Genomic DNA, 25,141 nt, shown 5'->3' on the forward strand with positions numbered 1-25,141 from the left:
TGTTACCAGCTGATGCTGCTTGTACAGGCTGTCTTGTTTTCTGCTCTTTCTGTCTCTCCCTTTGGGCTGTGTTTCTCATACACATCCATAGACAAAACAGCATCTAGTAAAGTCCCTTGGTCCAGAATGTTAACATAGTTCTTTGTTTTCGGCAGTGAGATGTGCTTAACTGCTTCGCAGCTTTCTTAAGTGAAGGGCGGTGGTGAATTTGATAACAGTATAATTTCACAACAACCTCAGCTGAACTGGAAGATCCTTTTGCAGAATCTCATCCCGCAAGATACTGAGTACTGTCCACTCCTTGTTGCGGAGGGTGCCCAGCACACTTACAGGATCCAGCCCTTCAAGAAACACCTACCACCATTTAAAAACGCAGCTGCTTCTCAGGTGTGCAGTCCCTAAGGAGCCATTTGAACCGAATCCAGCTTTAAAATGGGACGTGGAGTGCAGTGAAACAAGCATACCCCAAATACACTAACGGAAAGTACGACAACACAATGACCTAGACCCGTGAAACCTTTTTTCCATTTGCGGACCCCTAAATAACTTTGAATGGAGATGCGGCCGCCTTTGGAAATCTTAGACAGTCTGTGGACCCACAGGGTCTGCAGCTCACAGGTTGAAAACCTTTGGCAGAGACTGACTGGACAGTGGGTATTGACGTAGCTACAACAGACTGGTGGTTGTTCTGTGTTTATGCTGCACCTTGCGCAACGGAGTACTGGTCCACACATAGAGCTTTTAGGTGCTACTGCAATACAAATCAATAACGCAGTGTGCGTTAGAGCCAAAAGCAGAGTTGGAAACACCCACGTCTCTCTACTCTTCCTGTAGTTTAACCACACAACGATCCTTCCTCAGTCTTATGTTCCCTTCCTTTCATCATTTCCTTCTCTGTGGAACCTGTATTTGAAGGTCTCATCTGCGACCGAATATGGGAGATATTTAAATAGTTACACATTTCAAAACACCTCATCAAAGGAGAGACACCTTTGATGGGAAATGTGACTCAAAAAATCTCAGTCACTGCCAATCCCTCTCCTTAAATATTCCTTCTTGGCCTTTCAGGGAAACCTAATTCCAAAACTACCAGATTAGAGAGAGACACTTGGATTGTAATAGCCTCAGTGTGCCCCTTGGGACAGACTGCAAGGCTCAGTTTCCCTAACTAGAAATAAGAAGAGATTGTTTTCAACATTCTTAAAGTTCCTTTTTGCTACTTCATTACTAAAAAAAACCAGAAGGCCCCCTAGCTGAGGTCTAGTGCATAGGACCAAAGTTTAATTTAATATTAGTTTATGGATGGGTCCCTGATCTCCCCCATTATGGGCAGTGGGAGGTGGGAACAGTCTGGACTCAGGGAACTGGGATGGGAAGCATGCATATTCCCTCCCCAAAGCCCCCATATTGCTCCAGAGCCGGACATGCATCCCCAGCAAGAGGCTCTTGTCCCTGTTAGACTGTGACCCTGTGATGAATGCCAGGGATTTTAGTCAGAAGCAATGCACTACAGCACCACTTACGGCTGCTCCTCGCAGTGCTTGTTCACACTGTACCAGGAGGCAAGGTCCAGGGGGAAGTTGTGGCTGTTGGTGATGCCAGAGCATCACTCGCATCTCAGCTGCAGTGGGATCTCCTTCTGACAGAGATCCTGTAGGACCCCAGACAAAGAGGAATTATTCAACAAAATGACATCCGTTTCACATTTGTCAGGAAAAATCCCTGTACCCTAGAAAAGAAAGAGGCTTATTTGCAAGAGCAAAAGGACAAATTTTCTTCTGTTCTGTTAGCAGCTAGTGACTGGATCAGGACAGAGAGTTAGATTTCAACTTCACTTGTAAATTATCAGTTTATAGTAATAAGTACGGAAAAAGATAATAGTAGAGTCTTCATTCAGTATTCCTTTTATTTAAGAAAAATACATTAAAAAAGATTAAAAAGAAAGCTCATGCTCAAATAAATTGGTTAGTCTCTAAGGTGCCACAAGTACTCCTTTTCTTTTTGCGAATACAGACTAACATGGCTGTTACTCTGAAACCCATTAAAAAAGATGACATAAATCCCAGAGATTCCTTCGGTTACAGTTTCACCATCTGTGGAAAGATTTGTGCACATTGCTAAACAAAACTCAGCATAGTTGTGATTGTAAAAAAGAATATAAACAACATGTTTTAAATGATAAAATAAATTATAATAATGTATTGGATTACAGTCACATCCATCTTACCAGCAGAGAGTGCCATTTCCTGCATTTAAAAAGCTTGTTTTCAGACCTCCAAAGACATTTTTTGATGACTAAAACATAAAATTAATTTAGTCACTAAACCACCGGAGAACTTGCTATGGAGTACACTTTTGATCTTATTGCTTACTTCCTATAAAGTGCTAGTTGATTGTAGGGAAAGAAACAGGATGCCTTATATTCAGTAAATTTTATTTAAAAAAACCTCAGTGATAAGCTTCTGAACATCTCTGGAACCCCATGTAAATTCACACACTTCACTCTTTTCTCTTAGGGGAGACATGCATAAATTTGTAAAAAGAAACAGAAGTTATAGAGCTGGGAACAAAAGGTGGATTTATCTGAAGAGATTCTCACTACAACAAAAATCTGTAGATGAATCTGAAGAAAGGTCACATCAAGAATCTACAGAATTCCATTTAGAGTCTGGCATCTTTACATTTGGGTTTAAAGACTAATATTACACACTTCACGATGGAAGCCTGTAAGCAGGCATCTAAACAGGCTCTCTTGCCACCTGCAGCTAAAACCCACAATCCAAACTATGCCACCCTCAGATGGCTAACATGTTAACAGGTGAAACATTTAGCACTATGGAGAGGCAGAATAAGGAGCCAGCTGCGCGTACAGAACAGCAAGTAATGTTAAGTAATTAAGTAATGCTGCCAACAGCCTTTGCTTGCTTCAGAAACCAGTTTTTAAAGGCAAAGGGATGATCTACTTCCCTTTTTCTTTTTTCAAATGCAGTGGGTTTCGATTACAAGTCCAGTTCAAAGGAGAAAAGGTAGTAAAAGGGAGGATCTGGATGACCTTGTAAACTGGAGTAATAGTAATAGGATGAAATTTAATAGTGAGAAGTGTAAGGTTATGCATTTAGGGATTAATAACAAGAATTTTAGTTATAAGCTGGGGATGCATCAATTAGAAGTAATGGAGGAGGAGAAGGACCTTGGAGTATTGGTTGATCATAGGATGACTATGAACCGCCAATGTGATATGGCTGTAAAAAAAGCTAATGCGGTCTTGGGATGCATCAGGAGAGGTATTTCCAGTAGAGATAAGGAGGTTTTAGTACCGTTATACAAGGCACGGGTGAGACCTCACCTGGAATACTGTGTGCAGTTCTGGTCTCCCACGTTTAAGAAGGATGAATTCAAACTGGAACAGGTACAGAGAAGGGCTACTAGGATGATCCGAGGAATGGAATGGAAAACTTGTCTTATGAAAGGAGACTCAAGAAGCTTGGCTTGTTTAGCCTAATTAAAAGAAGGCTGAGGGCAGATATGATTGCTCTCTACAAATATATCAGAGGGATAAATACTGGAGAGGGAGAGGAATTATTTAAGCTCATTACCAATGTGGACACAAGAACAAATAGATAAACTGGTCATTGGGAAGTTTAGACTTGAAATTAGACAAAGGTTTCTAACAATCAGAGGAGTGAAATTTTGGAATAGCCTTCCAAGGAAAGCAGTGGGGGCAAAAGATCTATCTGGCTTTAAGATTAAACTCAGTAAGTTAGTGGAGGAGATGGTATGATGGGATAACATGATTTTGGTAATTCATTGATCTTTAAATATTCATGGTAAATAGGCCCAATGGCCTGTGATGGGATGTTAGATGGCATGGGATCAGAGTTACCCAGGAAAGAATTTTCTGTAGTATCTGGCTGGTGAATCTTGCCCATATGCTCAGGGTTTAGCTGATCGCCATATTTGGGGTTGGGAAGGCATTTTCCTCCAGGGCAGATTGGAAGAGGTTTTTTGCCTTCCTCTATAGCATGGGGCATGGGTCACTTGCTGGAGGATTCTCTGCTCCTTGAAGTCTTTAAACCACAATTTGAGGACTTCAATAGCTCAGACATAGGTGAGAGGTTTATCGCAGGAGTGGGTGGGTGAGATTCTGTGGCCTGCGTTGCGCAGGAGGTCAGACTAGATGATCATAATGGTCCCTTCTGACCTTCGTATCTGTGAATCTATGAACTCTGGTTGCCTGAGAGCGTTCTATTTTCACTACAGAAATTCAGTGCAAATGCATGAAGCTTATTTCCTAACTTTTCCATTCTTTTCTTCCAATATTATGTCTGTTAATTTGTAAGCCATTATCTAGTACCGACCTTCATCCTGAAAAAAAAAAAAAAGATAACAGTTAAAATCAAAATAGTTCTATATTTTAGTCTTCTACAGCTTTAGACTTTAGTCTATATGATACTTTAAACTTTTCATATGTTGTACTTTCCAGTATGTTCAGGAACAAATATTAATTTTTGTATTAAGAAGTCCGTAGATGTTAACTTTTTAAGTGTAAAAAAAAAATTACCCACTGTGTAACAATAGCATACAGTATAAATATATTTTCAACTGATTTCATGTTAAATCAGAGTTCGTAATATTTCCCTAACGATAGGGAAAGTAGGAGAAAACATGCATTATGGCTATAACAGGGGCTAGGGCTAATTAGTAAGCAGAGTTAGTAACTGCAAGGACAAACAATGAAAAAAGTTATTTACATAAAAGAACCAAACTATTCCTGGGTCCCCCGTGTTTCCCTCCTCACTATAAAATAAAGGTGAGCTGAGGAATTCCTTTGTAAGTTCCCCCCGTTTCAGGAGCGGACATCTACACAGATTTATGTAAACTACATTTTTAAAGAGGGATATTAGTTTCAGTGACTAGTCATATTGAATATCAATCTTATTTAACGATGGCTAGTGCAAATGCCGTGTAAAGTACTAAAGTCCTTATGAAATCAACTTCTGAACCTCTTTGTGATCTATACTAAAGAGAGCAAAGCTCTTCAGGGGAGGAATTTGACTAGTTTACCTATCTGTATCCATTTGATGAACTACTAGTATATGTTTCCATACGGGATAAAAATCTTATATTTGCTTATAATCTTTATGGTTTTAGGCATTTATTTTTCACCCGAAGAACACAATATGATTTGCTCCTTCAATCTTAAAATGGACATATGGAAGTAATGAAATAGAAATGAGATTTACATGTTAGATATCGGTTTCCAATCAACTTCATTTAAAAAACTGAAAGAACACACAATGTTCGAGTCTGTTGTGTTTGCAGAAAAACATTATATAGAAGAAATCTAGCATATTAGCGGTTAACCCAACAATGATGTCACATGCAACATTTCAGTTCATGTCAAGAAAGAAAAGGTTAGAAGAAATAAGAATCTGTAGATTATAGTCTCAATTTGAATTTACTATTGTATATTGTTCTCTCAAATAACATAGAATCGGAAGACACCATCTACATATTTTTAGGTGGAGGAAGATATTTTTCTATTTCAAAATATGCCTTTCAAGACCCAGTTTAGATTTTGTTTCACCCACTGGTAGGTATTATTTTCTTGGAAATTGGAGCTTCTGGGATCTGGATTTCTAATATAAGAACTGAACAGCAAGAAAGGAGAGAATGATAATTGAATAAAATATGTTTACAGAAATAAAAGACAGAAAAAAATTAATAGTTTCTAAAAGGAGAGATTTTATAAAACTAGAACTTATAAAGGAACTAAGATAAAATTTAGGCTATTAGGAAGATATTTTGATAGCAACACACATTAAGCTGGGGTATTCTCTACCAGGGAAGTGGTGGAAGCCTTACTACTTGGAAATTTTGACAGTAGCAAGAGCAAGATATTATAAAACATTATTTTTATTTGTAAATTTCCTCCAAAATACACAAAAACATAACTGAAAAAACGTATGTCCCACACTTTCAAGAAACTAAAATATTCACTGGGATTGTGTGGTGCGTGTGGGAAACCTGCTAATGCCAAGGTAGAAAGCTTTGGACTTCACCTTGTTTGGTATCAAATCAAGCATTGCTGTTTTATCGACACTCAGAGGAAGCAACCAACAATGACACATTTTGGTGGACATCATATCATATGAAAACAATTTATCTTGTCTGTACATTTTTCTCTTTAGATAAGAGGGATAAGGTGTTGCTGAGGGGGAAGGAGCTGTACAACTCCACAACCTTGTGTTTGTAAAGTTTTTGCAGGCTGATTTTCCAGAATTGTGTGTCACTATTTAAAAGTAAGGTGTTTTTTTTAAGGTTTCTGTTTTCAGGAATTCTTTTATACAGTTGCTGAGTATACCAAGTAGTGAGAAACATGCATAATATGTAGGGAACTTGTGAATTCACTGCTGCAGGAGGTTACTGAAATAATAGTACAGATACATTTCAAGGAAAAAAGACAATTATAAGCTACACCATTTGTTACTTAGGAATTCTAAGAGAAGGGACAATGAGCGATCATACGTCCGATGTAATATGAAAACCACAGGAGTCCAATTTTCCTCCTGTTTCCCTCCCTGCATCCATGTATACTTTTGCACAACTCAACAGTGGTATTATAGGAGGTGTTTTTTGCATGCCTTGGAAACATCAAGTATGGGAAACTGCAGGTAGCTGGTTGCAGGAGAAGCTAGATAATAGTTTGATGCCCTGAAGCAGATTCCGACAGGATGCAAAAAAATCTGCATGTCCGTTCCCCCACAAGTCAATGCGAAGCATGGGTTAAACTTCCCTATTGTATTGCAAAGTAGTGTTATTATTTTGTTTAGCAAATGACTTAAGCTGTAAGAGTATAAAGCAATTGACATCGTTCTATTCTAAACAGTTACGATTCAATCGACTGATTTTCTCACAATACATTACTGATTTCTGTATAATACAAAATGCTTATTTTCCAGCAAATGCAAATACGATAGACAAACATAGTTATCTATTAACAAACATTCAGGACAAAGGCAAGCAGCCCTTTTGATACTAGTGTTCTTTAGTACAGAACAGATTTTCCTGGGAGTATCCAACAAGCATTAGGTGAAATAACAGGGTTAGTGGAGAAAGCAGTCCATTTAAGTTGCTTTATAAAAACATCTACATTTTTGCTCATGATAAATTTTAGAGACGTAATTCTAGACACCGCCTTCATTTAGTGACTAAATGCCATCCCTTTAGTGCCACATCTTATTGCAATTTTCAGAGTACCATACACATTATTTTTTCTGACATCAGCTACGTGCAAGAAAAGTCTAAGTCGTCTAAACAGGCAGAGTAAATCTCAAAAAGGAAATACTTGTATCTTGGACTGGCTTACCTATTATTCTTCAAAATGGCCAAAGGTATAATTGCAGCAACTGCAACAAGAACTACTTTAAAAAAAACAAAAACAAAAAGAAGAGCAATTTAGTAACAAAGTTAAATAAACTGTAACATTTTGCTAAAAGACAATTATGAATCTCCACAGTTCTGGAACTTGCTCTCATCGTCACTGACGGATTATTTGTATCATAGGACACAATTTTTTTCCTTATGATGATAAATAAGCCCCTCTCATACACCAGATCAAAAATCACAAGAACTCTCTACCCAAATCCAGAAAGAGATTCTGATGTTGGATCTCCTAATTTATCAAGTCTTTAATGCTTCTGTGTACTGCTTAAGGTGCGTCTAGATTCCTAACTCATTCAGAGTAACGCTCAGTATTCAATCTACTTCACATCCAAGATGTTCAAGCTTAAATTCAACTTCTTCCCTTCAGTCCCCTGCAAGGTGTTCACGTTCTCCACCAAAGAGTCAGAGAATGTAGTATGTTCAATATCTAGTATGGCTTGCTTGATTTCTTCCCCAATTGATATAATATTTTAAACTGATAAATAAAAATTACAAAATTCATCAGATTCTCTCTCAGTCTTGAACCTTAAAATGAAAACTTCTACCAAACTGTCTACTTTGGGGTCACACTGCGCTAACTAAAACCATGTTTCAGTTCTGCTATTGAGATTTGAGCACAGTTTCCCCGATCGGCACACACTGGGTCAGCTGCATCTTAGAGCCAGGGGATGGGTGGGGATGTAGGCTACAGAATGGTTTGGGTTGGCATATTCTCAGAAGGAGATCGCTGTCTCCATTGATCAGGCAAGTGCTAGAGCCCTGCTTGTAACAGCTCCAAATGCTCAGTGGTCTTATGATCTGCTCCTTGACAGCGCTACTCTGTGACCGAACACCTCTTGACTTCCGTGGGACATAGACATGTGCTGAAGTGCTGTGATGAACAGATGCGTACATAGGGAACAGTCTGCTCTCCAGGGTTAAGCTACATCAGCTGTGGGAATTCTGGGAGAGAAGGGGGAAATGTGTTCTGAACTGGCGAGCATGATGACCCAACACTCAAGATCAGTTATGTGGAGACCACTGCAGGCTGACTAACTCTGGCTGCTAAGAATTTCAGTAACAGCCTTCTAATTTCCTGTATAATATGAGACTTTCAAATCTAACCTACAAAGCGATTTCTTGGACCTTTGTACAACTTCCCTTCCTAGCTTTTGCCCTTTCCATTTTTGGTAGGCACCAGACATACATATGCAGTCCTAGGTGGTGAGGAAGTATTCTCACCCAAAACAGAACTTCAGAAGTGAACCTTTTCTTGATTTCCCTGGGGATAAAGAGGGAAATGAGATTCTTCCCTCCCCTTTTGTTCCCCAATATTGTGCAGACACATTTCAGATAGAATCACAGCAGATCGCCTAGCTCAGGCAAATATTGCGAATATGCCTACAGACAGAGAAAACAGCTGAGAGTAGAAATACAGGCGTCTTTCCAGAGAATAGCAGTGCTTTTACATGGCACCACAGCATGTTAGAAATGGCAGAGAAATTCAGGAACCCTAAATCCCAGGCTCTTTAGTAATTAAGTAGGGGGAAAACATTAGCCTTGACTCCAGATCTTAAAACCGTCACAGCTTTAGCGCATTAAATGATTTTTTTCAGTTTTAAGTTACTTACCAATACCAACACCGGAGCCAATGCCTACGTCAATGCGTACGCCAAGCCCTAAAGAGAAAAACAAAAAATGTGAGCTAAAATATGAAACCAAATTCATGTCAATAACCTACAGGAACTCATCCACAATCCATGCATATGAAGCTACACTTAGTACCCTAGATTATACCAGATATTAATGAACAATTAAGGCACTCACATAAGCACCACATTCTAAAATGGATAATCATTAGCTGTTGGAAACCACGATCTCACCCCTAGAGAGCCTCGTAATGAAGAAAAGCAGCTTTTCAAAGGATTGTACACATTTGTACCTTGTAATACCAACAGGAAAACCATTGTGCAAATGGAGGACACAGTCTGGGTTTAAAGGTTTTCTATAATATGAACCACTGGATGTTGAGGGTTCTCTTACACATGCTTCTAGGCTCTCATTTACCAAGCCTGCACTGGCCAATCATACGTTTGCCAAAATGCTAAGAAAGGCCAGAATCATTAAACTCAGGTTGTCTAGACCAGATACTACAATTTTTGCCCAAGCATATGATCATAGGTTAGTGTTATGTTACCCGGTAGCACAGATATAAAGAGTTCTGTAATCTGTATTTCCAATTACCCAAATAGATTGTTTCAAGAGACAGACTTTTGCTGTCCTTACTAGAGTAAGATCATTTATTGTCTAACCACAGCTGTGGAAGATACGGAATGGATAATTAATTCCTTGTCACAGACTGCATAGAACTACAATCACTGATGTCAATGAGTTTTGTATTTAGAAATAAGACTCATGTTAAAGGAATGCTCAGACTAACATTTTAAGGGAAACATATGAAAGAATAAAATAGCACTCCTGACCTTCATTGTTAGTCTGAAGTGGCCTTTCAATGGCCCCTGGAAATTTTGATCCCTATTTACTCTCAAAAAATACATTGCAGACAAATGTATAACCTTTAATGTTAATAATTTTAATATGAAGAATGGAGTGTACATATTCATTTATGCCCATATTGCTCATCATTACTGTAGGCTTCATAGTGTTGGCAGAAATATGTAGTTTGGTCATTAAAGTTTTGTTGTTGTTTTTGTAGTTTAAATAAAGCCCAACAAAAAACATTTTAAAAACCATGCATGAAACTAGTTGTTGGGGGAAAAGGAGGTAAAAAAACACCATCACCACATAAAAAGAAATCCAGTTGAGTTAGAAACAAATTTGTACTTGTGGTCCTCCTAAATTACTGACTAGAAGCAAGAGCTTTTTAGTTCGCTTTTGGCAGAAATTACCCAAATAACCCAAAGCCAAGCAGCACCTCTTTTCTATTCTCCCTGCCACTGAACTAAAACCAGAGAACAAAAGCTCCATTCCTGACTCACATGGAACCTACCTAAAACAAGCTAAAATACATGTTTATACTTTGTGTGTGTGTGTGTGTGGGGGGGGGGAACGTGAAATCTGCACTAATATACTCCCTTGATAGGCAACAGTGTCTAATAGTGGTTACTTTAAATATCCTTAGTCTGTTTCTAGTGCAATCTCTTTCAGCCTTTAAAGAATCATCTCTACCAAGTGACCAATTTTTGCATGGACACTTATGACTCATTTCACTTAGGTTGCCAGCATCCAAACCTGCCAACAGCTCGTGACAGAACATGGTTTTGGTTATGGTTAAGCCGTACATTCACTGGGGTAAAGTGAATTTCTTCTTTAGACTGTTCTTTCCTCTCTTATTAGTGCAGGTTGAGAGCTTTTATGATTCTGGACCCATTTAGCTGGGGCGGGAATCCATCACTACCTTCGCTGTAAGCTGCTAAACCCTTCTTCTGATGTGCCTATCTGAGTAAACATACAAATGCTCACAAATCAAGAAAGGTAGTACGCTATCAGGGAAAAAAAGATGTAATCAGTGCCAGAGTAAACATGCAAATGAACAAGCTCTCTGTCAAGTTTTTAGGCAAGTACTAAGTGAGCATCATCATCTTTACATCTGTGAATAGCAGAATTATAGAAATTAAAATGACCTTCACACTGTACATTTCATTTTTATTCAAGTGGAAATTTGAACCCAAAATTCTAGACTTTTAATAAATCCAAGTTCTTCCAATTTACCTGAAGAAGTACCAGCTACTTCTGCTCCTTCGGGAGGGACAGTTGTGGGTTTGTCCTGGGTAATTATGACTAAGGCAAAAAGAAGAGGAAAAAGCAGTTATGAACATTACATTAGTCTCCCATCACTAGCTGGCCACTCAGAGCCAGGAGCTTGCCAAACTAATGTTTAGGAATCTGCATCTTTAGAGATAAGACATTCTTACCCCACTTGCACACTGTCACAGCGAGAGCCCATGTACTATCAGTTGGGCTACCCTGCAGACTGCTGCTGGGATCCCATTCATATATTCTAGGGAAAGCCCATAGCAACCCCTACATTGAGCTGACTACCACTTTCCTTTCCAAAAGTTCTCTTTTTCTTCAAGAGCTCTAACAGTTCCATGGTTTGCAGCAGGGATGTGAAAGGCTCAGGGTGGTGCCTCTTGCTGTCACCATGAGTTAGATTTTGACAGTTTGTGTCATTTCCCTTCAGTTTTACTCATCAGAACTTGCTAGAGTGACTTCTGAAGTCCCTGAACATGCTGTTTTCAGTTAGAATTCTCTGCAAGTTCTTGCCATGGGCAACTCAGCACTACACCTCATTCTCTCTCGCATCTTTGGCCGAGGAGAGGGTGCACTGTGTTGGGAACCAGGAGATGAGGAATTCAACTCATTTTTTTCCACGGACTGATGTTAATAATCTTGTGCCCTTCAAACCCCAAGTTATCACTGAACAAGGCATCCTCCCTGAATCAAAGTTACATGAGGTAAGAAGAGAACCCAGATCTCGTAAAATAAGGATACTCGTTCATATAAACCCCATTGTTTTAGTGTATTGTGCATCCTCCTCTAGTGGTTGGTCCGCAGATAACAGTTTACTCCTGCTGCCACTTATTAAAATGAGTTCATTAGCTTATGTGATATGCTGCAATGCTGTAGGTTCAAGAGTCAAACCTTGATGACACCATGGAGTCAGAGGACAGTGTATTACATTCATATATAGGTTTTTTTTTTTTATAAAAAGCTACATAGTTACATAAGTTACATAAAACCCACAGTAGAAAAAAGTTATTCAAGTTGCAAAGTGAGCACTCAGAAGTTAGAAAATGATTAAATTAAGATTACCTATGCAATCTTAACTCTTCCTCCTTGGATTCATGTGAATTGTCAGCATACTGTAAGGATTAAGTTTCTCAAAGTAACCAGGTTTCCCACAAGTTATATATTTAAATGATTAAACGCTTAACTGAATTTCTTCATGTTTATGGGTATGCCTTGCAATCAAAATATTGTTTTATCTGGTGGGAGAAAGTAGAACAAGAGGAAGATGAAAACAGGCAGTCACCTTTGCATTCAGGGGCAGACCCATTCCAGACTCCATTGATGTTATCTTTAGTTGTACAGTGAATGGAGGCCTCTCCAGTAAGTGAGAAATTAGGGTCACATTTGTACGTTACTGATGTGTTATAGTCAAAGCTTTCCAGATGATTGCCATTGTGCATCCCATTGGTAATATTAGGAGGAGCAGAACAAGTAATCGCTGCAGGAAAAGAGAATAGCATCATGAATATGAATGCACATTTCAGTTAGAGATGAATTGAAAATAATAAGTAAACCTTTGTCTATGATCTCCCCTAAAAGGGAAAAACCATTTAGCTATTTGAAAATGTAATTAGCACAGTATTGTAACATAATGTGAGGCATTACCTCCCTCAGAGTCTGAGGGCTTTCTGCTATCAAGTTTTTCTTCAAGCCAACTCCTTTCTTCTAGCAGATTTTGACCCTATGAAAGAACCCCCAGGAGACAGCCGTATCAGAACATACACACCCCTCGAACAACAGAGATAAGGAGCTGGGGCTCCTTGACTGACATCCTTGAAGGACAATGTTGCGCTCCTACAAATGCCAGAAGCAGAAAGCTTAAATTAGGACATTTCTTCTCATCTGGTTCTAGACCAGGCGGCAATAGCCAGATTGACAGACCCACCTCAGGTAGTGTCCAAAAGGACAAAAACAATTAAAGCAAATAAATTGGGAAGAGGTTTTAATATTGGGTTTCACCCCCAAATAGTCTCAGATTACGAGTGTGGAGTCCAGGATTTTTGGACAGGAAAAGAGGAGAACAGAACAAGTAGGAATTACACTAAATTAAAAAAAACATAGGATGACAGACTTCCAAGGAGGAAGAGATTGCTTAATGAAGAGTGAGAAACTGACCAAACCTCACCATCCCAGTATTCTGCATATAGTAACGATTAGGTGACATTAGACCAGCTAAACTCTGACCAGGTGATGGTGCCAGGAGAACCATTTGAAGGGAAGGAGGGGACCTATGGGGCTGTGTTTGTTTGAAGTGTTAATTCTACAAAAGGCATCAGCACCATGATGGACCCTCATACATTTTCAGCCGGTCTCTCCACTCCCAACAATATCTACAAGATTTGCTTATAATCCAAATTAAATAAGATTAAAGACAGATGAAAGCTCTCTAATGGGGTATTTCTGCATCATCATCCAGTCACAAGCTCTTCTTAAAACCATGGTGATTGTCTTACATTGGCAAGTTGGAAGTTTACTCCATTCAACTTGATCTCTGTTAAGCAAACACTGGATGAAATGTCGCCCACTTACTTTGTATCTAAAGAAAAGAAAGAAAAAAAAGTTTCTTAGTTCTCTAAGTTCTCCTCTAATAGTCCGATGAAGTGAGCTGTAGCTCATGAAAGCTCATGCTCAAATAAATTGGTTAATCTCTAAGATGCCACAAGTACTCCTTTTCTTTTCGCGAATACAGACTAACACGGCTGCTACTCTGAAACCTTTAGTAGTCCAGGAATTTGAGAAATGGGTTCTTTCTGCCAGTAAAAGAAGGCATTAACTACTGAGTAGAGTGATTCCTGCTCTGGAAGAACCAGCATGATCACTGTAACCAAGCAATGCTGAGTAGCAATCCCGAGTTATTAAAGCAAATTTAGAACAAGCAAATCGGTGCATATAAGATTGTAGAGACCAAGTTTACAGGAGAAAGTTTTCATCTTAAAGTCTATACTAACCAGATGCTTTGAATTTCTGAGTGATATCTTTGTTAAACCTTTAACAAGTGAAACAAATAGGTCTTTCCCCTCTAAGTATCATTTTAGTGCTTCTCATTTCTTGCATCTCCAGCAGGTGGAAGAAGTTCTTAAACCAGTTCCTGAATTTGAAGCATGTCAAGTGAACTAGCAGTTTTTAGACTGTTCATCTTCTCAAAAAGTTTTCACAGGAATCAAAGGGGTTTGGACTTGTGAGTAGGAGAATGTCTCACCTCCAAGTTCCAATCTGCAGTACAGTGTTCAAGAGAAGAAAAGGAGTACTTGTGGCACCAATTTATTTGAGCATGAGCTTTCGTGAGCTACAGCTCACTTCATCAGATGCATGCCGTGGAAACTGCAGCAGACTTTATTTATACACAGAGAATATGAAAAAATACCTCCTCCCACTCCACTGTCCTGCTGGTAATAGCTTATCTAAAGTGATCATCAGGTGGGCCATTTCCAGCACAAATCCAGGTTTTCTCACCCTCCACCCCCCCACACAAATTCACTCTCCTGCTGGTGATAGCCCATCCAAAGTGACAACTCTCTTCACAATGTGCATGATAATCAAGGTGGGCCATTTCCTTCACAAATCCAGGTTCTCTCACCCCCTCACCCCCCTCCAAAAACCACACACACAAACTCACTCTCCTGCTGGTAATAGCTCATCCAAAGTGACAACTCTTTACACAATGTGCATGATAATAAAGTTGGGCCATTTCCTGCACAAATCTAGGTTCTCTCACCCCCTCACCCCCCTCCCAAAAACCACACACACAAACTCACTATCCTGCTGGTAATAGCTCATCCAAAGTGACCACTCTCCAAGTTTAAATCCAAGTTAAACCAGAACATCTGGGGGGGGGGGTAGGAAAAAACAAGAGGAAATAGGCTACCTTGCATAATGACTTAGCCACTCCCAGTCTCTATTTAAGCCTAAATTAATAGTATCCAATTTGCAAATGAATTCCAATTCAGCAGTTTCTCGCTGGAGTCTGGATTTGAAGTTTTTTTCTTTTAAGATAGCGACCTTCATGTCTGTGATTGCGTGACCAGAGAGATTGAAGTGTTCTCCGACTGGTTTATGAATGTTATAATTCTTGACATCTGATTTGTGTCCATTTATTCTTTTACGTAGAGACTGTCCAGTTTGACCAATGTACATGGCAGAGGGGCATTGCTGGCACATGACGGCATGTATCACATTGGTGGATGTGCAGGTATACGAGCCTCTGATAGTGTGGCTGATGTTATTAGGCCCTGTGATGGTGTCCCCTGAATAGATATGTGGGCACAATTGGCAACGGGCTTTGTTGCAAGGATAAGTTCCTGGGTTAGTGGTTCTGTTGTGTGGTATGTGGTTGTTGGTGAGTATTTGCTTCAGGTTGCGGGGCTGTCTGTAGGCAAGGACTGGCCTGTCTCCCAAGATTTGTGAGAGTGTTGGGTCATCCTTCAGGATAGGTTGTAGATCCTTAATAATGCGTTGGAGGGGTTTTAGTTGGGGGCTGAAGGTGACGGCTAGTGGCGTTCTGTTGTTTTCTTTGTTAGGCCTGTCCTGTAGTAGGTAACTTCTGGGAACTCTTCTGGCTCTATCAATCTGTTTCTTTACTTCAGCAGGTGGGTATTGTAGTTGTAAGAAAGCTTGACAGAGATCTTGTAGGTGTTTGTCTCTGTCTGAGGGGTTGGAGCAAATGCGGTTGTATCGCAGAGCTTGGCTGCAGACGATGGATCGTGTGGTGTGGTCAGGGTGAAAGCTGGAGGCATGCAGGTAGGAATAGCGGTCAGTAGGTTTCCGGTATAGGGTGGTGTTTATGTGACCATTGTTTATTAGCACTGTAGTGTCCAGGAAGTGGATCTCTTGTGTGGACTGGACTAGGCTGAGGTTGGTGGTGGGATGGAAATTGTTGAAATCGTGGTGGAATTCCTCAAGGGCTTCTTTTCCATGGGTCCAGATGATGAAGATGTCATCAATGTAGCGCAAGTAGAGTAGGGGCTTTAGGGGACGAGAGCTGAGGAAGCGTTGTTCTAAATCAGCCATAAAAATGTTGGCATACTGTGGGGCCATGCGGGTACCCATAGCAGTGCCGCTGATCTGAAGGTATACATTGTCCCCAAATGTGAAATAGTTATGGGTAAGCACAAAGTCACAAAGTTCAGCCACCAGGTTAGCCGTGACATTATCGGGGATAGTGTTCTTGACGGCTTGTAGTCCATCTTTGTGTGGAATGTTGGTGTAGAGGGCTTCTACATCCATAGTGGCCAGGATGGTGTTATCAGGAAGATCACCGATGGATTGAAGTTTCCTTAGGAAGTCAGTGGTGTCTCGAAGGTAGCTGGGAGTGCTGGTAGCATAGGGCCTGAGGAGGGAGTCTACATAGCCAGACAATCCTGCTGTCAGGGTGCCAATGCCTGAGATGATGGGGCGCCCAGGATTTCCAGGTTTATGGATCTTGGGTAGTAGATAGAATATCCCAGGTCGGGGTTCCAGGGGTGTGTCTGTGCGGATTTGATCTTTTGCTTTTTCAGGAAGTTTCTTGAGCAAATGCTGTAGTTGCTTTTGGTAACTCTCAGTGGGATCATAGGGTAATGGCTTGTAGAAACTTGTGTTGGAGAGCTGCCGAGCAGCCTCTTGTTCATATTCCGACCTATTCATGATGACAACAGCACCTCCTTTGTCAGCCTTTTTGATTATGATGTCAGAGTTGTTTCTGAGGCTGTGGATGGCATTGTGTTCTGCACGGCTGAGGTTATGGGGCAAGTGATGCTGCTTTTCCACAATTTCAGCCCGTGCACGTCGGCGGAAGCACTCTATGTAGAAGTCCAGTCTGCTGTTTCGACCTTCAGGAGGAGTCCACCTAGAATCCCTCTTTCTGTAGTGTTGGTAGGGAGGTCTCTGTGGATTAGTATGTTGTTCAGAGGTATTTTGGAAATATTCCTTGAGTTGGAGACGTCGAAAATAGGATTCTAGGTCACCACAGAACTGTATCATGTTCGTGGGGGTGGAGGGGCAGAAGGACAGGCCCCGAGATAGAACAGCTGCTTCTGCTGGGCTGAGATTATAGTTGGATAGGTTAACAATATTGCTAGGTGGGTTGAGGGAACCATTGCTGTGGCCCCTTGTAGCATGTAGTAGTTTAGAAAGTTTAGTGTCCTTTTTCTTTTGTAGAGAAGCAAAGTGTGCGTTGTAAATGGCTTGTCTAGTTTTAGTAAAATCCAGCCACGAGGAAGTTTGTGTGGAAGGTTGGTTTTTTATGGCACTGCATTTAGCCGTATGGAGTGGAAATCTATCAACTGCATGAAAAAACTTGTACAGATACAGACAGACATCATCTTCCTTTCCAAATGCAAACAGATGGACATCGTACCAAAAGGACTGAAGGTAAAAAATCCATTACAATCTACATACCACACAGACTATGCTGACAGCTTGTGCCACACGCTTTCAAAGAAACTGCGGAATCACCTGATCAACATCCTCTACAGCAAACAGGGAAAGATTAAGAATGAGCTCTCAAAAATGGATACTCTCATAAAAAAACAACCTATGGCCCCACAGTATGCCAACATTTTTATGGCTGATTTAGAACAACGCTTCCTCAGCTCTCGTCCCCTAAAGCCCCTACTCTACTTGCGCTATATTGATGACATCTTCATCATCTGGACCCATGGAAAAGAAGCCCTTGAGGAATTCCACCACGATTTCAACAATTTCCATCCCACCACCAACCTCAGCCTAGTCCAGTCCACACAAGAGATCCACTTCCTGGACACTACAGTGCTAATAAACAATGGTCACATAAACACCACCCTATACCGGAAACCTACTGACCGCTATTCCTACCTGCATGCCTCCAGCTTTCACCCTGACCACACCACACGATCCATCGTCTGCAGCCAAGCTCTGCGATACAACCGCATTTGCTCCAACCCCTCAGACAGAGACAAACACCTACAACATCTCTGTCAAGCTTTCTTACAACTACAATACCCACCTGCTGAAGTAAAGAAACAGATTGATAGAGCCAGAAGAGTTCCCAGAAGTTACCTACTACAGGACAGGCCTAACAAAGAAAATAACAGAACGCCACTAGCCGTCACCTTCAGCCCCCAACTAAAACCCCTCCAACGCATTATTAAGGATCTACAACCTATCCTGAAGGATGACCCAACACTCTCACAAATCTTGGGAGACAGGCCAGTCCTTGCCTACAGACAGCCCCGCAACCTGAAGCAAATACTCACCAACAACCACATACCACACAACAGAACCACTAACCCAGGAACTTATCCTTGCAACAAAGCCCGTTGCCAATTGTGTCCACATATCTATTCAGGGGACACCATCACAGGGCCTAATAACATCAGCCACACTATCAGAGGCTCGTATACCTGCACATCCACCAATGTGATACATGCCGTCATGTGCCAGCAATGCCCCTCTGCCATGTACATTGGTCAAACTGGACAGTCTCTACGTAAAAGAATAAATGGACACAAATCAGATGTCAAGAATTATAACATTCATAAACCAGTCGGAGAACACTTCAATCTCTCTGGTCACGCAATCACAGACATGAAGGTCGCTATCTTAAAAGAAAAAAACTTCAAATCCAGACTCCAGCGAGAAACTGCTGAACTGGAATTCATTTGCAAATTGGATACTATTAATTTAGGCTTAAATAGAGACTGGGAGTGGCTAAGTCATTATGCAAGGTAGCCTATTTCCTCTTGTTTTTTCCTACCCCCCCCCCCCCCCAGATATTCTGGTTTAACTTGGATTTAAACTTGGAGAGTGGTCAGTTTGGATGAGCTATTACCAGCAGGAGAGTGAGTTTGTGTGTGTATGGGGGTGGGGGGGATGTGAGAAAACCTGGATTTGTGCTGGAAATGGCCCACCTTAATTATGCACATTGTAGGGAGAATGGTCACTTTGGATGAGCTATTACCAGCAGGATAGTGAGTTTGTGTGTGTGGTTTTTGGGAGGGGGGTGAGGGGGTGAGAGAACCTGGATTTGTGCAGGAAATGGCCCAACTTTATTATCATGCACATTGTGTAAAGAGTTGTCACTTTGGATGGGCTATCACCAGCAGGAGAGTGAATTTGTGTGGGGGGGTGGAGGGTGAGAAAACCTGGATTTGTGCTGGAAATGGCCCACCTGATGATCACTTTAGATAAGCTATTACCAGCAGGACAGTGGAGTGGGAGGAGGTATTTTTTCATATTCTCTGTGTATAAATAAAGTCTGCTGCAGTTTCCACGGCACGCATCTGATGAAGTGAGCTGTAGCTCACGAAAGCTCATGCTCAAATAAATTGGTTAGTCTCTAAGGTGCCACAAGTACTCCTTTTCTTTTTGCGAATATAGACTAACACGGCTGTTACTCTGAAACCAGTGTTCAAGAGGTGTGCCATTAGGATGCTACACCTTCACCATATAAATGGAGGTGGGAGTCCTTGGCTCAGACTGCTAAATTCCACCACTCCTCCTCCTATTTTACATCTGGTATTCTACCACAGTCAACAGTGCTCCATTGCCAACACCATTTAGCTAAATGTCTAGCTAATTTCTGGCCAGGAAGTATTGAATACTGGCAATGAAGTCACTTGGTTTTCACTACGTTTTACCTTTTAACACTGTAGGCTACAGGTCGTGGCCTTCTATGCTAGAGTTTTAGAAAGGAGATTTAGAGGACCAGATGAGGGTTTACCTATTAAAACTGGTTTCTTCTGGTTCTTTCACCAGTCTGGTATGAAGGCAGGGACCAAAAAGGATGGACACAAACATCATTTATGGGCAAGTGGCCACCACTTTTCTTCTAACTTAAAACGTAACAACCAAAGACAACCTTTCCTGACAGCAATGATTGGGTGAGGAGACAGCTGGCCAAGGGCTGTCCCCCTGCTGCCACTGTTTCACAACCTGAGCATTTTAAAAGGTCCAAAGCCTTCACTAGCAGACACAATTCCACAGTGCGCAGTCCCTGTGTGCTACTGCATGGGAAAATGATGAACATAGCAATAGCTTGGACGTTCTTGTGGATGAAATTCAGAAGAAGTATTGCCTAAAGGCTAAAGAACTGGACTGGGACTCAGGAGATTTGGATTCCATTCTTGGTTCTGCCTCTGGTCTGTGCATGACCTTGGGCAAGTTATTTCCCCTCTGTACTTCAATAGCTCCAGCTGTAAAATAGGTATAATGATACTGACTTTCTTTGATAGCTGATAAAAGCACTATTAAACAGCTAGTTGTCATCATTATAACAGCAGGAAAGAAGGTTAATGGCTAACCTATGGGGAAGGGCATTCTCTGTCTCTCAATCTGTGGGGCTTGAAGAGAACTCTGAGAACTCACAGAGAATCTAACAAACCCATATTAATTTTAATCACGATAATCATGCTTGTATCATGTATTTCATGCCAGTAAAAGACAATCTGTTCAACTGTTTCAAGTCCAGAAAGTACTTCCACAATCTAATGATGCTACAACTCACCATATACCACAGTAGCTTCTTAAAATAACTACTCAAACAAACTGAAGCAAAACTCATGATACTCTATGTCACGATGCCAGGTTTTCCACACCCTCAGCTTGGATAACTGCTGCTACCACCAAACTTTGCACATGGAAGTTTTATACTGTGTCACCTCTCACTCTTCTCCCATATTCCAAGGACCCGGTTCCCAGGAGCTAATAAATATAGTAGATGCTCTTTGAAGGCCACGGCAGGAATACCAATCACCATAGTTCCACTCCATACTTGTTTAACAAGCTCTTACTTTATTAATTACATGAACTCATTTACTGTTCAACCAGAGGTGCCCTCTCAAGCAGAGAGAATGTTTTTTTTACAGATGACAATTCAGACTTTCTTCTCTCAAGCTACTGGGTCCCTTGTCCTTCGAACTCGGTCTCAACTTCTCGTTCTCAATAGCCTGGACTCCTATAGTCTCCCAAGAATTAGTCTCTGGCATCTTGAGAATCCTCTCTGATCGCCTGCCAAGTCCCAGAAAAACCCACTTCTCAATTCTCCCTTCCAAAGGTCCTCACCCAATTGCTGGAATTTGAACCAACATTCCATGATGGCTCCTAGCAACCAAATGGGGCCTTGACAGAGTCATCAGCTGTTAAATCACTGTCATGTTCAACCACGTCTTACTTCCCACAACCCCATACATAAAACAACATGAACTGAGCAGATCACCCAATATTTTCCACACCATAGCTGTTCCTTCTTCTTCTCAACTTAATCTTTCAAGAGAGGGCAGGAGGGAGGGATCATGAACTACACTTGGCCAACTTAGTTTGAAGGTTCTACTTTTTAACCGGGTACCCCAGGCCAGGCCTGCACAGCTGTAGCACCTGTTCAGAATAAGTTTTGAAAGTTAGACCACACTCTCTAGTCTTAATTTTCCAGTGGTCACCAGAAGTTCTACACCAAGATAAGTTCTGTGAATTAATCAGCACCGGTTGTCTAACACTCACCCATCGTCACAAATTATGTTTACTTTTGCACCAAACCGGTTATTTGTTGCATCAACAAGTCTGCCATGTTCTGGGCTTTCTGGAACACCACAAGATTTTCCTAGTAAAGAACATGATTAATATTAGCACGTTATAATGTTGGAAACCCCCCTAAGATATTTAGAAGAGAATAGGGCAATGTCAGATCAATGATCTGGCTAGTTCAGTATCATGTCTCTTTTTTAAATCCTATTTCATTTAACTGTGGATATTCTATTTACATTAAATGTCTAATCATATCACTTTATCAACTTCAGTGGCAGAGATTCCCACTGCCTCTCACAACAAATTACTTGTGATGTTCTCCTCCAGCAGAAGAAACTTATTACCATAAAGAACACACTATCAGAAATTCAGCATCTCCACATACAGATCAACGCATGTTCAGGGAGCCACAAAGAAAGATGCAAGGAACACTTCTGATTATACTGGTAAATATCTCAGCCCTGCTTTCCATTTTAAAACAGACATTTACCATAGCATGGTATTAACTTTACTGCATTATCTGTGATATTCTACTCCTATTATGGAACAGGGAATGGAAAATGCCACGAACACAACGAGAAGTTTAACTACAGGAAGTACTAACTGTCTAGTGATCAATGGTACCCACTTCACTTTTCTACTTCCATTTAAAGTTAAATTTAAATTTACAATCAATTGACAAAAACAACCCCCCCCACCATATTTCAAACTACAAGTCACGGAAGCCCGTGCTGAAATGTGAACCAGCTGCTTAACATAAGACAGTCCTAACTGCCCAAAGATGGCTAGTAGATCAACGGAGACAGAAAAGTAACAAAAGATACTCACCTAGACAAAACTCAGGGGCTTCCGCCCATGTTAAATTTTCAAGACAAGTAATGACAGGCCTCAATCCAGTACTCTCATAAGCTAGGCGACAGACATAACTCACAGTTGTCCCAACAGGATAGTAATTCTTCCTCAAATCCTCCGGACTTAACTCAGCAGACTTTAACCTTGGTGGGGCAAGACAGCTGCCTAGCAATAAAATAAACAAAACAAAAAACAAGGACTGAAATATTTAGCTCTAAAAGCAGGTAAATAAAATCGGTACTTTTAGCTTTCTGTTTATGTATAAAGCACACACAACATTTAGTGGGCGTGACACTGTAACAAAAGTGAAGGGTGCCAAACAGGCACCCAGCCAAAACGTTTATGAGCTGTACAGTTAGAGAATGGGACATGATCATTGTACCTGAGACACATCATAAAATGGGTCTGTGTGGAGAGGGGAATTTAATTTATTTAAGGAAGAGAGGCAAGCACCTTGGGCAAAGTTACTGGGGGCTGTTCCAAGCTCAGTGGATGGCACAAAATAAGAAAGAAGAAGAAAAAGGAAGCAGTCAAGAGAAAGGAAGGTATGGGTGGAATGCAGCATGAAGTCAGAGAAGGAGAGATTTCCCTTCTCCCCTTCATCTTCAAACTAACCGATCATTCTGTTTACAATTATCGCACAGTCTTCTTTTCCCAGCTCTAACCCTCAGACCTCCCCAGTCTGAATCCATGCTCTCCACTCGACTGAAGCGTCTCTCACTGAAGTGTCCCACATCTTCCCTCTGCCTTAGTTCTAGAACGTCTATTCCATTCTCATCCTCCTGTTGACAACATTGGCCATGCCTATTATTGGCGGTCATCATGATCATCTATTGTTTTTTTCATTCCACCCTCTCACGGTTTTCCTATTATTTCTTCAATCTCATACCCTGAGGTCCAGTTTGGTGGATCCTCCCAATACCACTTCAGCAAAACTTTGATTGGGTGTACAAGGAAAAGAGGGTGGGTTGAGGAGAGAATCCTCTCTCTCTGTGATCTTATCTGCTCTCACAGCTTTGGAAGCTGCATTTATACTGACAACTCTCAAATCTCCCTTTTGGATGCCCTGCCAGCAGCTTAAACGATGCATAAAAAATAATACCCCAGGTTCCCTCCCAAACCTTTCTCCTCGCCACACTTGTAGTCACCACTAATTAAAAAAAACACCATCCCGTCAGCTGCCCAGCTGTAATGTGGTCATTATTTTTGATTCAGATCTTTCTATGAACTCTCACATCCTGGTTGAATCCAAATCTTGTCCCCTCCCATTTGTAACTTCTCCAAGATCCCAGCTTTTCTTTGTCCAGACCACCCACAGCTCTCAGTTAGGCCCTTGCTTAGATCCTCCTCTTTGGACTTGGCACTGAATTTGTTAAAGCAATTTTGAATAGACCTATTCAATGGGACATGACCTCCTATTTTATAAGCAAAGGATAGCCTAAGCAAAGAAAATAAAATACTTACGACCACAAAACTCTTCTATGTTTGACCACTGTGAGTTTGAAAGGCACACTACAGTGTCCGACTTTCCTGGGATTTTAACAAAACCATTAAGGCACCTGTATGTCACTTCTGTGTTGACAGGGAAACCCTCTGTGCGATTAGGATCAGAGGGGATGGCATGACTCAGCCTTGGCAGGGACCCACACTGACCTGTAAGAAAAACAAATTAATTTTAATAGGAGATAATTATTTTAAATAATTTCACACCGCCTTCAGCTGTCACAGCTCCTGATGTGCCTTAGACCCTCCAGGGACCTGCCACAGGCCTGATGAGCCCCAGGTCGGGGAGGGGGTGTTCTCCAGTACCCTGTGAGAACAGACTGGCTGGCTTCCCACAGCTGGGGGTTTAAACCGAGAGCTCAGGAAGGGGCGCAGGGTCCCTCAAGAGAAATCTGGGGCCCAGCCCGTCGTGTCTGCTGGGCCCCACTCTGTTCATGCCAGTTAATGAGGTTTTGGCCCTGATCCAGACAAGTGTCCCCCTTCCCCCCTCAACAGCCTCGGAACCCCCACAAGGCCCCAGCGACAGCCGGAGACAACCCAAGGGCCAAAGCCAGCCCCTGGGGAGCAGCTCCCTGCGTGGTCCGGCAGAGTCCCAGTGAGGGCAGCTCCCTGGGGGGCTCAGGCTGGGATCATCCACAGCCCCCAGACTGCACGCTGAGGTCTCTCGGCCCCTCGGGTCCTAGCACAGCTGCCTCTGCCCCAGACACTCACTGCAAGTCCCAGGCAGCAGCACCACGAATCCTAGGAGCCAGAGTGGGTGGCAGCGGGACGGCCTCGCAGCCGCAGCGACAAACATCATGAGAGGCCCGATCCTCCAAGCCAAGGCCAACCGGCTGCCAAGCGAGCGACGGGGCAGGGCCACTTCAGGGAGCACAAGAGCCGCACTGGTGCCCCCCCTGCTCCTCTGGAGAGGTGCCCATGGGCAGCGCTGTAATTACACAGCTGGCTACACTGGCTCTCAGAGGAACCCAGCAACCAGACGGTGCAAAGGGGGCTGAAAATTTCCCCCTTCCCTGCCAGCGCCTTCGGTGTGACGTCGCCTGGCAGCTGCAGCCTTGCCCAGCTCTCCTGA

General features: G+C 41.7%; 1 protein-coding gene across 1 annotated transcript; it reads right to left on the reverse strand.

Moving 5' to 3' along the window:
• Nucleotides 1–1,892: 1,892 nt before the first annotated feature.
• On the reverse strand, nucleotides 1,893–25,141 carry LOC144929629 (complement decay-accelerating factor-like). The gene is made up of 10 exons (XM_078849843.1): nucleotides 24,781–25,141; nucleotides 24,031–24,219; nucleotides 22,543–22,731; nucleotides 21,691–21,790; nucleotides 13,692–13,774; nucleotides 12,482–12,676; nucleotides 11,158–11,226; nucleotides 9,057–9,104; nucleotides 7,370–7,424; nucleotides 1,893–4,365 (listed from the first exon to the last, which is right to left on the reverse strand). Exons 1-10 carry the CDS (start codon nucleotides 24,866–24,868, stop codon nucleotides 4,344–4,346), a joined length of 1,038 nt encoding a protein of 345 aa, XP_078705969.1. The 5' UTR covers nucleotides 24,869–25,141; the 3' UTR covers nucleotides 1,893–4,343.

The sequence above is a fragment of the Lepidochelys kempii genome, chromosome 21 (assembly GCF_965140285.1).
Source record: "Lepidochelys kempii isolate rLepKem1 chromosome 21, rLepKem1.hap1, whole genome shotgun sequence".
Classification (NCBI taxonomy): domain Eukaryota; kingdom Metazoa; phylum Chordata; order Testudines; family Cheloniidae; genus Lepidochelys; species Lepidochelys kempii.